At 41.3% G+C, this 12,882-nt stretch overlaps 1 protein-coding gene across 2 annotated transcripts in view; it reads left to right on the top strand.

Moving 5' to 3' along the window:
• The window catches only part of COG7 (component of oligomeric golgi complex 7), an 80,307-nt gene that overhangs the window by 47,257 nt on the left and 20,168 nt on the right, over positions 1-12,882 (top strand). For both annotated transcript variants that reach the window (XM_077449073.1, XM_077449072.1), the window contains exons 11-14: positions 1,296-1,412; positions 3,909-3,974; positions 8,009-8,192; positions 9,109-9,249. In XM_077449073.1, coding sequence (XP_077305199.1) covers positions 1,296-1,412; positions 3,909-3,974; positions 8,009-8,192; positions 9,109-9,249 — 508 coding nt within the window. The remainder of the gene's footprint in view (positions 1-1,295; positions 1,413-3,908; positions 3,975-8,008; positions 8,193-9,108; positions 9,250-12,882) is intronic.

Below are 12,882 nucleotides of genomic sequence, written 5' to 3'. Positions count from 1 at the left end.
TTATCGTATTTTATGCTTTTTTAATAAATCGCTACACCTAGATGGGGGCCCCCTAACTTTGAGAGGAGCTGCATCCATTTTATCTGGTGTTCCGTTCCCTACCATTCTCCTGGCCTTTTTATGTGCCCCATTCAGTGATTGATGGTTGGGCTCCAGTGAGCACAATAGCACATTATTTTTCTTTAAAGTCCAAGAACATGCTTTATTCCTTTTAAGCCGACTGCGGGTTGCAGGACAGGGATTCACTTGATTCCCCCATAAATACAGACAGTGTTGATAGGGGAATTTTTCATGTGGAGCCATTGTGTTCTTAGGGTGGGTGTTGCCATCACCACTGGAGAACATAGTGATTGCTGCTGGTGGCTATAATAGCTGCTAGCCATAATCACATGTAAAATCCAACAGGATGGTTGTACCCAAGTTGATTGATCGATTGACTTTGGTACATTCAGCCTGCCTATACATGTTTGAATCTCGACCGGTCACTGCTGAACCAGCTGAGATTAGAACAGTCTATGGCTGGCTTTAACAAGGTTAAGGCAAAGAATACCCAAGCATGGTAATGGGAAATGTAAACAGCAGTTTGTTTTTACTGTAAGTAACCTCTGCTTATGTTTTTTACATTCGTATACTCAGAATTGCTCAGGTTCATGAAAGATTTCCTTTAAAGGAAAACTCCTCAACCACAGTGATTTGTAATTTAGCCACTAAAAAGAGGAGACCATCAATTTGTGTATAGCTCTACCTCTTTAATAGCTCCATATGGAGAATCCCTTGCATTCATTGAAAAAATACAAGGCATTCTCTGCATGGTATCAGTGCAAAGTGAGTGACCCTCTGTGGTCAGTGTGTACCAAGGCAGTCGCTTGGCACAAGGCCTACTACAGTGGATATCAGGTTCTCAAATATGAGATATGCATACTTTCATCGGTCCACGGTGGACCAGTGTTACTATGCAATTAAGATCCTATCTGGAGTTTAGCTTCAAACAAAATGTTAATATATGCAATGTCTGTTGCATCAGCACATTGTCCCAGGTAGTGTAGCAGTTGTCTCCTTTACAGGACAGCTGTCGTGCCAGAATAAATCAGATGCGGTTACCTTATTTGGGGATATCATTATCGGAATTTACTGGCATATCAGTTATTTAAACAAAGGCAAAACCCAGCTTTGCTTACATTGCTGACAAGCCCACTACATTTTGGTGCTGCTTGACATACAGGTGTGTAAGAAGCGTCACTTCATGGTTTTGCTCCAGTGCATTTCATTTATCCTCTGTGTTCTTTGTTTCCCAGATATGTGTCGGATTTCACAAACACACTACAGTCAATAAGGAAGAAGTACAAACTGGACAGTGTGCCCTCTGACTCCCTATTCCTGGAAGACTGGGCAGCCTTCCAAAACTCGGTCAGGTAAAGTTCCCTGGGCAGAGACTTATGTAGACTTATGTAAGCGGTTGGTGGGGTATATAGTGGAAAGATTGCATTCTTCCTGGGTTATGTTGTCAAATTCAGAAAACAATGAATGTTAAAATAATGCTGTGAAACAGCTAATATTGGAAGGGAAGAGGGGACTTGGCAATGAGATCACCTCATATTTTTTTTTAGGCCTCAAGTTGCAGACAGAAGCTTGACGTTCCTTTTACTTCTTATTCTTTTTGCGTATTCTATCTCCTTGCTTCTCCTCTCCGCTCATGTCTGCTCTACATTTCTCTTTTATTACCTCTCCTCTCATCTTACTTTATCAACCCTTGTATCAGCACTCTTCTTGTTTCTCTTATTTTCCCATATCACATCTCTTCTCTTCTCTCTTCATACCTCCTCTCCCCTTGTATCTCTCCTTTCTCTTATCTCTTCTTTTTTTTTTTTTTTTTTTTTTTCGCATATTTTTCCTCTGCTCGTGTATCACTTATCCTCTCCTCTCGCATCTCATACCTTTTATATAACCTCCTCCTCCTCCTCCTCCTCCTCCTCCTCCTCCTCCTCCTCCTCCTCTTCCTCCTCCTCCTCCTCCTCTCTTGCACATCTCCTTTCCACTTTCCTTTCCCCTCCATGCATCTGCTCTCCTCTCTCTTCTCCTTTCACATTTACTTTTGCCACGTCATTCTAACTTAATGTTGATAAATGAAGAGTTATGCATTTGGGGGGCTAAAACCTGCAAACATCATACATTCTAGGAAGAAAACAAGTGGAGGAGTCAATGGTTGAGAAGGATCTAGGTGTTCAGGTAGATCATTTAGCTACGTAATAACATGCAATGCCAAGCTGTGGTTTCTAAAGCTATCAAAATGCTTTATTGTATTAAGAGATATTGACACCAGAAAGACAGACAGAATTTTGCCCCTGTACAAATCATTAGTAAAGCTCATCTACAATATGCTGTTCAGCTTTGGGTACCAGTTAACAACAAGGCCCCTTTCACACGGGCGTTCCCTTTTTCTTCATCCGTTCCGTCATGATTTTTTGGGGTTAGAAATCAGATGAAAAATGGATACAGGCCTAAGTTATTACTTCCAATGTGTAAATCTGTTTTCACATTTTTGGAGCAATTAGAACTAGAATCGGTCGAAAATTTATCGACCAATTCGAATTCGATTTGAAGAACAGCTGGTTAAAGAGCAGGCCGGCAAGCCAGCCACCGTGTCCCTAACAAACGATGAGTCATCAGCTGTCAGTGGGGTTCCATGCTGACAGCCGAATGTAAAAAGAAAAAAAAACATTCCTAGCAATAAAACATTGTGAAAAAACAGCGTAGGGCCCCCCCCCCCCCCTCCCAATTTGTACCAGGCCCTTATCTAAGCACGCAGCCCGTCAAGTCAGGAAGGTGGGGGGCCTTGCGAGTGCCCCCTCCTGAACCATACCAGGCCACATGTCCTCAGCATGGGGGGTACTTTGGGGCAGGGGGGCCCCACTTGTTAAGGGCATATGGCCTGGTATGGTTCAGGAGGGGGAGGGGAGGTGCTCGCTCACTCCCCTCCTTTTTCTGACCTACCAGGCTGCATGCTTGGATAAGGGTCTCGCTTGAATTTTGGGGGGGACACCACACCTTTTTTTTATTTGTATATTTTGGCATGGGGTTCCCCTTAAAATCTATACCAGACGCAAAGGGCCTGGTATGGATTAGGGCACACTGTTTTTTCACTTTTTTTTTTTTGCTGCCAATTGTTTTTACATTTTAGGCTGGTGCACCCTCTGTTTTTGTTTTCTAGTGCGTCTTCTGGGCTTCCCCAGCCTTTACTAGGCTGCAAAGTTTTGCCAATATTGGAGTCATTTTAAGATCTGTGGTCTACCAATGCCAGAGCATTCCTTTTAGGCATGGGAGGTTGTTCTTTTGATCTGCATAGGTGTGAACCAGGCCTAAAAGTAAAACTAGCGCAATTGTTCTGTACATTTCTCTTTCAAATTGTATAGCATAGTAAATTGTCACACTGCACAGTGTCCTTCATTCCCAGAATTTTTTGCCCAACATTTGAAATTTCACATCTAGCTGAGATTTAGATTAAAGTATATCTAAAGCCAAAACCCTTTTATTTTATTTCTTTATATTTTTTATTTCTTTATCTTTTTTCTTTCTTTTTTTTTTCTTTTCTTTTTTTAAATAATCTGCGTCTTGCTGGGAAAATATCCCTTCTCTTCCTGTCTTGCAGACTTTCACTTTCATTCCTGTTGACATTGGTGATCTGGACATTTAGAGAGCGTAAATCCCTCCTAACAGGGATATAAAAAAACAATAAAAACCTGACAGTGGTTGTAAATCCACAAGACTATGAAAAAAAAGTTTTGCCTTTTCAGTTATTTTATTTGTTTACATTTTAAGAAGAAAGCAAAAGCTTGGTTTCTCTCTTTTTTTTTTTTTTTTTTTTTTTTTATAATTGTCCTTTTGATTATTGCTCTTTGTTTCCCTTTCAGGATCATAGCTTCTTGTGGTGAGTTGTTAAGACAGTGCGGTGACTTCGAACAACAGTTGGCAAGTCGGTAAGCAAAGTAACTCAGTCATGACACTTCTCCCAGGCTACATGTACCACAAGGTATTTACAGTTGGTGACGCATACTTTGACGCAGCAGACCTATCACAGCTTTGACCCAGACACCAGAAGAAGTATATATCTGAACTCATACTTCTATGTGTATATGTACTTCTATGTGTTTTTGGGAATCAAGCTTTATTTCACACTCGGGGTCAGGTAGAACATGGACCCCAATAAACAACATATCCATATGAAAAATACACAAAACATGTAACTCAAACTAAAAAGTCCACTTTTTATGTATAGCAGCGCATGCACATTTTTTTCCAAAACATGCGTTAAAGTTCAGTTCAGTGTCCAGAAGACAGGGTGCTTTGTTCTATCCACTTGCTTTGTGATTGAAACACAGCTTCCACCATATAGATCACCACTTGTGGGACAAAGGACGACCCCCTATGGGGATGCACTCACCAAACATATGAAACCAACAAGCCTTCAAAATGCCAATGCAGTTTTCTCCTTTTGCCACTTGTTATCTCCCTTGTTGGAAATCGGCTTTCACATATAGGAAACAAAAATGCCCAAACATAGCATAATACTGTATAACAATATTTATTATGTAAAAGCAAAATCTGTATATGCGTACCAAGTGGAAAACTGTTTAAGCGTTAAAAATACTGTGCCTTATTCCGCTGAGTCGAATACGTCCGAGGAGAAACAATCGTTTGCAACGTGCACCTAAAGATGTGCACTTCCGTATTTTCCTCGGATCGTTGGAACGCAGGGATTGAGGCGCACTCGTCACTTCTGGTATAGTTGCATCCTGACGCGTTTCGTCATTTCCGACTTCATCTGAGGGCGTAACTAAAGATACCGGAAGTGTTCTTTTATTCACGTAACCAACCAATCAAATCCGAATGCCTGATCTGCGGGGCACTGCACCAATCACAAGCCACCCACAGCACTTAACTGTACCGTGAGCAGCTACGAACGGCGCAGACCAACCACAGAGTGCAGCAATCTGTAGACTTATCTGCACCATGTTCAAACAATATGCATCAAGTAACATGTTACTGTTATTAATATACGCTGCATAAATCACCGATTTGCGAATTGCTCATATTTAAGGACAATTAATCATCATATATAGTTATCTTACTAAGGTACAGTTAGTCTTCATGTATGATTGTCCGCATACAAATGCAACTCGAACGGCAAATATAGTCATTTATCCTATGCATAATAAGAAACTATTCCCCGATCATTTTAAAATTGTATTCCACAATATGGGGGATGCTATAGGGGCTGGCAAGAATTATTGTTTTAGCACATTCTTTAACATATCCATATGAGTTTACATATGTTTCTTTGTTTCTTTTGCTTCCTGGTCAAAACTTACATCTTTCCTGGGACTTTATATCCAGGGTTTTTTTTTTTTTTTTACAGACTGAGCCCCCAAGATGGAACATCATTCTGGCCTTTATATATATATATATATATATATATATATATATATATATATATATATATATATATATATATATATACATACATAGAAATCGGGTGCTGGTCTTATGTCTAAGATATACATTACATAGTGGTAGATTGATTTGCCTCAATATTTAGTGTCTGCTCTGTCCCTTGTACCGTATTTAGCTTTGTAGGTTTGTAGGACCTCAGCTCTTTCTTAGCTGTCTTTTAGAAAACATAAAGGACATTGTTGCTGCCCAACTTGGATCATAAAGATCATCTTGGGTAGAGATAACGTTTAGTCAAATTAACTACGAGTATTAGTATTCCCTCAACAACTCAATAATGATTGGACACCTACCTGCAATCTTAAAAAAAAAAATGTTTTGCTTTTAAAATTAAATGAGAGGCATCTTGTTAATCCTGTGGTTGATCCCATGATCGTAGAATATGTGGAATAAATGGTTGAAGCTTTAAGCTGTGGTTGTGGTGGGTCTCTTTTCAGTACATGTGCAGAGGGCACTTTAGTTAAATTGTTGGACTGCAGAACCTGCATCTAAAATGCATCGGATGTGCATGCCTTTCAAGTGGCCACATCTCTTCACATCTACTCTGGATGCCATTATCAAGGGCACTACTTTTAGGAAGATCACCAGTCTTCTTCAGTGTAGGAAGCCTAAGCCACAAACCTGGAAGGCTCATTCCTTGCTGGCAATTAAGAGTCCTTTTCTGTTCACCACTCCAGAAACATCCACGTTCAAACCCCTCAAAGTTGGCTTCTAGTCCACCCACAAGGTCTGATGCTCAGTCTGCCAAACCTTTTGGCAGACCTTCTTTGACTTAGCCCTGGTTCACATTGATGCTACTTTGAAATCACGCCCACTTCACTTGAAGTAGCACAATTTCAAATTAGCAAGGTCAGCGCAAATTCAGGTGCTATTTGTTAGACACCTGTGTGGCTTCATGCACAGATGTCTATTAAAGTCGCACCTGAAATTGGCAAAAGTAGTGCAGGAACTACCCTTGCAAAATCGGTGTCGCACCGATTAGAACAATGACAATGATCTCTCAAACCGCATGGCAAATCACTACAATGTAAACCTAGGCTGAAGATTTCCAAAGTTGGGGAATTTTGGAATTTGGAAACATTTGTGGTCACTCGGATAGTGTTCACCCCAGATGGTTGAGAAGCTTTTAGCTCCCTCCTCAGTTTCTCGCTGTCAACCTTCATTTGCGATTGAACAGATTAGCAGATCTCCAGTTATCCCTCTCGGGTCTTCTGGATCAAGGGGGTTTTATTCCAACCTGTTTAGTTCCCAAACCCAAGAGTGGCATCTGCCCCATCTTGGATCTCAAGGGGGCGAATGTCTTCATTCAGACCTGGAAATTTCATATGAAATCAAATAGGTCTTTCATCCCCTCCCTTCACAAGGGAGACTTTTTTTTTTTTTTGTGGGTCCCCTTCAGTTTCAGTTTTTAGCCCTAGCATTAAGCCTTTCATCTGCAAACGCTTAGTGTTCACCGGGGTACTGGCCCCAGTACTAGCCCTGCTGAGTGCTCATGGAATCCCGCACTCTCTTGACATCCCCCAGCAACTGGGGAAGTCCTTTCTTCCTGTATTTTGTAAGATCTCTTTGACAGATGCCATCCTGTTAGGTTAGGGAGGAGTCCTGGGCACCCTGTCTATGTAGGAGATTTGGTTGTCAGAGAAATCTTGTCTTCTGATCAACCTCTCGATTGTTCAGTTGATTTAGCTGTCTCTGCCGGGTTGGACCAACCTATTGGAGGATCATCCAATCCAAATATAAGTGGAAAATGCCACAATGGTGGCATGCATCAATCCATCAGGGAGAAACAGGAAATCTCATTGTGGCAAGAGAGATCCTGTCCTGGACAGACCTTGTTTTGTTCTACTTTAAAGTGGATGTAAACCCGCTTCATGAAATTTGAGCTGGGCACATATATCTGTAGTGTTTTATTATCTCTTTTCAAAGCACTAAGTTCTGTGGCTTTCTCCTGCTCTGTTCTTCTGTTATCAGCATGATAATGTATGACAAGTTCTCTGACAGGTGATAAAACCAGGCTGAATTTTGTGTCAGGGTGGGTGCTATAAATAGATTAGCAGAAAGCTGCTCTAGTCAGAGGACAGCTCTGAAAGTCTCTGCCTATCTGGAGGGTGGTGTGTGCCTTTCCTCCAATCAGCTGTCTCCCAGTGTAATCCAACACTACACTGCTACTGCTGAATGAGGAAGTCAAAATTCTAACACAATGTGCACTTTCTAAACAGTATATAAAAATGAAGGCAGCAGATATACGTAAGTATAGTAAACGTATGTAGGAGGATTTGTTTCATCTCTCTGTATCATCTGAGGCTGGTCACTATATGAAGGTTTACATCCACTTTAAGAAACTGTTATGTGGTTTACATTTACAGACTTTATCAAACCCTAAAATAGCAGTTTTGAGAGGACTGACCGTTTAACTAGAAATCCATTTACATTTTGTGTTCTTGATGGTATATAAATGTATATTTTTAACATTCAAAAAACCTGTTCTATTCATGTTTTCTAGGATCCTGTCCACAGCCGGAAAACACTTGTCTGAATCCTACAGCCCTCGCAGCCTTACTGGCATGCAGGAGGCAAGCAGCACAGAGCGTAAGAGCAGCAAAAACCCCTGGCAGGAGTACAATTACCTCCAGAAAGGCAACCCGGCAGAGTATGGAAGCCTGATGGAGACATTGTACATGCTAAAGGTTAGCTATACCCTTCCCTCTATGCTGTCCCAAATAAACCAGTCTTTGCTTATCGCTGCTTATTCATCAATGACAGGAACACTAAATTCTGACTTATACAGACAATAGTTCCCTGATCAGTGTTCAGTGAGCGTGCCATAGGTTTGCCATCGCTGATCTAGGACCATAAGGTTAAGATCTCTTCAGAGCCTGGACTGACTCTGTGACGTCAGCAGTCAGTGGGCTTTAGCCTGCTGTCGGCTGAAAATGAGTCACAGAAGTATAGAATGAACTGCACTCATGTGATGCCTAGGAGAAGTATAGCCAAAAAAGCTTTGGCTATACTTCTCCTTTAAAAAACTTTTGGCTATTCATACGCCTTTAAGCTGTTCATACATGGAGCAACCCTCCAGCTTGATCTGCAAATCGAAGGAGCCAGGCGAAAAATTGTCAGGCTGAACAGCGCCTGCATCCAATCATATACAACTACTGTTTAGATATTTTGGCATCCATCGATGGCGGCTGTCGGAAAAAACAATAGCCGGCATAATTTCCACAATTATGTAAACACACATTAGGGATGATCTAAGTGGAAGTCAATTAACCTAGCATTATGTAGCTCTACCCTGGTGAAGCAAGCCTAGCATGCTCCATGTACAGGACAGAAGTACTTATTTACTTGCTCAGCAAAAGTCACAAGTATACAGTAGGTCACAACTCACATATGTACAACAATACACCAGTCTTCTCTGAGTACAAGAACTTCAGCAGTACAAAGACAACTGAAAATATAGAAGGAAAGCTCACCATGCAAGAACACTGTATAACTTGTTTATCTTTTTGATTTTACATGTTATTAATACATGGGCTCGTTTAAAAAAAAAAACTGGTAGGATGTAGCGTGGATCATTGTTTCTTTTTCATACATCTCTTTCAGGAGAAAGGAGCAGTCAATGCCGGCCTTCTTTCCTCCGCCCGATCAGCTCTAACTCGCCAAAATCAGGTAGCTCACCAGTTGGCTTTTGACTCTGTCTTCTTGAGGATAAAAAAACAACTCTTGTTGGTGCCCAAGATGGAGGTAAGTTCTACCCTAGTTCTAGATGCTACTCTCTGCATTTAAGTGAAGGCTTTCTAGCACTTACACACATGTAGTAATGCATGGTTCTTACCAGTGTAACTGTGTGGGTTTATGAAAGTCTTTGTTTTAAATTCATGTCCATTGTGCTTTTTAAACAAACTTTTCTTTTTTTTTTGGTTAAAAAAAAATGCATAAAATATGTTTTTGCATTTACGATTCTTCATTTATTAAAACTGCTTTAAGTGGACATTTCAGTATATTTACAAGTATGTCCTCATTCACATGGAGAGTACTAAAGTGTAAACCCATTGATTGAGAGCGATCTTTACCCACACGGGGATGCACGGGAGCTTTGTGCTTGCAGTACCATTGATGTCACGGACATAGGCGCTGCTCCCAATCTGACATTGGTGCAGGGCGCTGAGCGCTGACAGTGTGCATTCAGGGCCATCCTTGTGGATGTCTGATTGGGAGCAGCGTCTGTGTCCATGCAGCTACTGAGTTTAAAAGGATATAAATGGTACTGCATTAATAAATTCCTCCAATGCCATTAAAATACAGCAACCGTAAAATAAAATAAAAATTTAAAAAAATAGCTTTAATCAATAAGGAAAGAAGTTATTGTGTGCCAGTCAAGTGACTTTGCCTAGGCCAAGATTATGTCATTAGTCTGCTGCAGGCAGGACAAAGTCACAAGGTGAGAAGCTGCAGCAGGGACTGCTCTGTGTCAAAAATTAGTTTTTCAGGTGCTGCCCCCACAAATGTTCTTTCATTTACTACATTGCATTGCTCTTCCGAGTCCAGCGCTACTCAGCCCACTTCCTGTGAGCCGCATGGGAGGATTTCATCACAGCGCCCTGGGCTCACAGTATTGCTGCACAGGAAATGGTTAGGTATTGGTAAGGAAATGCTTAAGAGCACAGGAAGGGGTTGGACTTTTAAACTCTCTTCTTTTTTCCATATCTCTTTCTTTTCACTCAGAATACAGTTGTCAGTGCCGAGGCCTTGTCATAGCAATGTGTTCAGTTTACTTAGTATACATTGTAAAACTGTGTGTTCACTGTGAAAATAAAAGGAGGGGACCGTGAAAGTTAATGTACATGTCACATTTGTTTGATGGTTTAACTAGCTTTCAGATATACTTATGGAGAAATTCTCATAACTTGTTCAGGTTTACTCCCGTTGCACAAGTTTATTGCACTATATGCTTCCCAAACCTACCCTATGAAAGTGTTGATCTCCATACTGATGATGGCCAGGAAGCTTGAAACCGTTCTGTCCACTTTTGGGAAATATAAGGAAAAAAGACTAATATTGGGTGGACTTTATACAGCACATGAGTATTCAATCTAAAAAGTATTAGAAATATTTTATTATTTAATTATCAAAAATGTCATACACATAAAACAGTCGCATAGGTACAGCAATTATTTAAATAAAACATAGTGTTGCTTGACCCATATTGCCTGACCACTGATATTCTCCAGTAAAGTATATAATACAATAGTTAACAATACAAAGCCATTGGTTTGGTCTCCAGTAGTAGAAAAATATTCAGAGTCTCAGAGAGTGGTGTCAGGTATGTGGGTCCGTATTTTTAGTTAGCAAGATAGCTCGACATGTTCCGCGCTAGTTTAGCGCTTCTTCAGGAGAGATTCGCGCGTAGGATTTGAAAAACTCTAAGTGTAAACATTTTTCAGCTTGCTGCTAAGCAAGCAAAAGATGCTGTGGAAATGTTCATGGCTGAGAGTCACTTTGTATATACCATTCACAATTGAGTGTGTCTTTAACCACAGATAAAGTACCAAACGTATCGCTGAATATTGCAAAAGATAGTATATACTGGACACTTAGATCAAATGGCCAGACCAAAGTATCACCCGCTAAATTGCAATCTCCTGAAGGAGAGTGAATGCCTCCACCATAACTGAATCCTGCTGCATCAAGGACAGAGCTATACCTACGGCCTCTTTCCTTTTGGGAAATGATTACTAACTGGCTTTGCTAAAATCTCGAGACAAAGTGCATGTAAACACTAACAATAATATTCTCTTATTAAATTAAAGAGGCGCTTCAGCCCCCTGTGACTTGGCTCAGCCCCTGTCCAGCACCACCCCCAACCTTTATAGAAGTAGCATGTCCCAACCATTGTACGTGGTATATTTGAGAATGATTGGGTGGTATCCTGTTCTTCAAAAAAAAGAAATCGATAAAAGAGTACGTTTTGGATCTTAGCTTGGCAAAAAAAATTGTTTGCTAGTTTCTATAAAAAAATAAAGCTGTGCAACGCTGCCTGAAAAGCCATCAGGATTATGTAGTTTGTGCATGGTTAGAAAGGAATGAATCTGGACTTCGGGTAGATGAAAGGAGTTAGATTACTGATAATGGCAGTGTTTCCTAAACATTGGTAAGCTGTTTACTGTTACTACAATCTTTGTAGTTTTGGAGCACCACCAGTATGTATGATCTGCTGGCTAGCAGTTGTAGTGAATTTCATCATTAAAGTGGTTGTTAAGCCACTCTAACCTGTATAAACCATCAGCACTGCCTCCTATTGTAGTGTCCCCCTCTGTGTGATTCATAAAAATAAATGCTGCAAATACCTAATTTCACTGCTGAGATTGCGATCACATGACCAGCCAACTTTCTCCTTTCCTCCTCTGAGAGATGCAGCGGGCAGGGATGAGATTCCTCTGCTAATGTCAGTCTGGAGGGGAGAGAGTTGGCTGGTCATGTAATCGCAATCTCGGCTCCTAAATAAGGTGTTTACAAATCATTCACAGAGGGGAATACTGCAATAGGAGGCAGTGCTGATGGTCTATACATGTCAGTGTTATGAGAGCAGCATGAGGGGGGAGGAGCGGCTCACACACAGACCGAAAGGGGAGGGGGAAGGAGGACACAGGAGCAGAGAGGAGAGCAGATAGCAGGCTGCTGATGACAGGCACGTAACTGACCACGGTGTCTGATCTCAGCAGCCATGATACACCGTGGTCAGTTTACAGAGGGGTGGGGAGAAACTCGCAGGATCGGCCAGGTTTTTTAGGTGTTACAGGGGGCCAAATTACACAGGACAAACACTGTGTCATATAACATGCTTTAAAGGAGCAGGATCCATTTTTTTTTTTTTTTTATAGGTTAACAAACGCACACTGGTGCAATGTGGGAAACCCTGTAAATCCAGCACGGGTTCCCACATTACACCTGAATTGCAGACGGTTCACACTGCCCTATGCGAACCGCTGGGAATGTCAATACAAGTTATTGACACCCCCAGATCGGTTTGCAAATTGAAGTGCGAACTGTCAATTCGAACAGGAATCGGATTGCATGGGTGTGAAGGCCCATGCGATCAATTTCTGGTGTGAACAAAAAAGGGTCCTGCGTGATTTTGGTCCGAATGCAATGCAAATTTAGCCATACATTCTGTAGGGCTGAATTTGCATAGCACAGACATCACATGTGATCTGCACAGCAGTGTGGTGCAAATCACATGTGATGTCTGAGATTGCTACAGTGTGAGCCCTTGTACACATGGTCAGACATTCCGACAACCAAATCCGTCGGATTTTGTCTGTCTGATTTTGTCCGAAACTGTTGCATACACACGGTCGGACCAAGTTGTCGGAAAAT

Source organism: Lithobates pipiens, unplaced genomic scaffold (assembly GCF_037356315.1).
Source record: "Lithobates pipiens isolate NorthernLeopardFrog02 unplaced genomic scaffold, aLitPip1_a1.2 Scaffold_22, whole genome shotgun sequence".
Classification (NCBI taxonomy): Eukaryota; Metazoa; Chordata; class Amphibia; order Anura; family Ranidae; genus Lithobates; species Lithobates pipiens.
The sequence above is the reverse complement of the archived record's forward strand: the minus strand, read 5'-3'. Positions and strand labels throughout refer to the sequence as shown.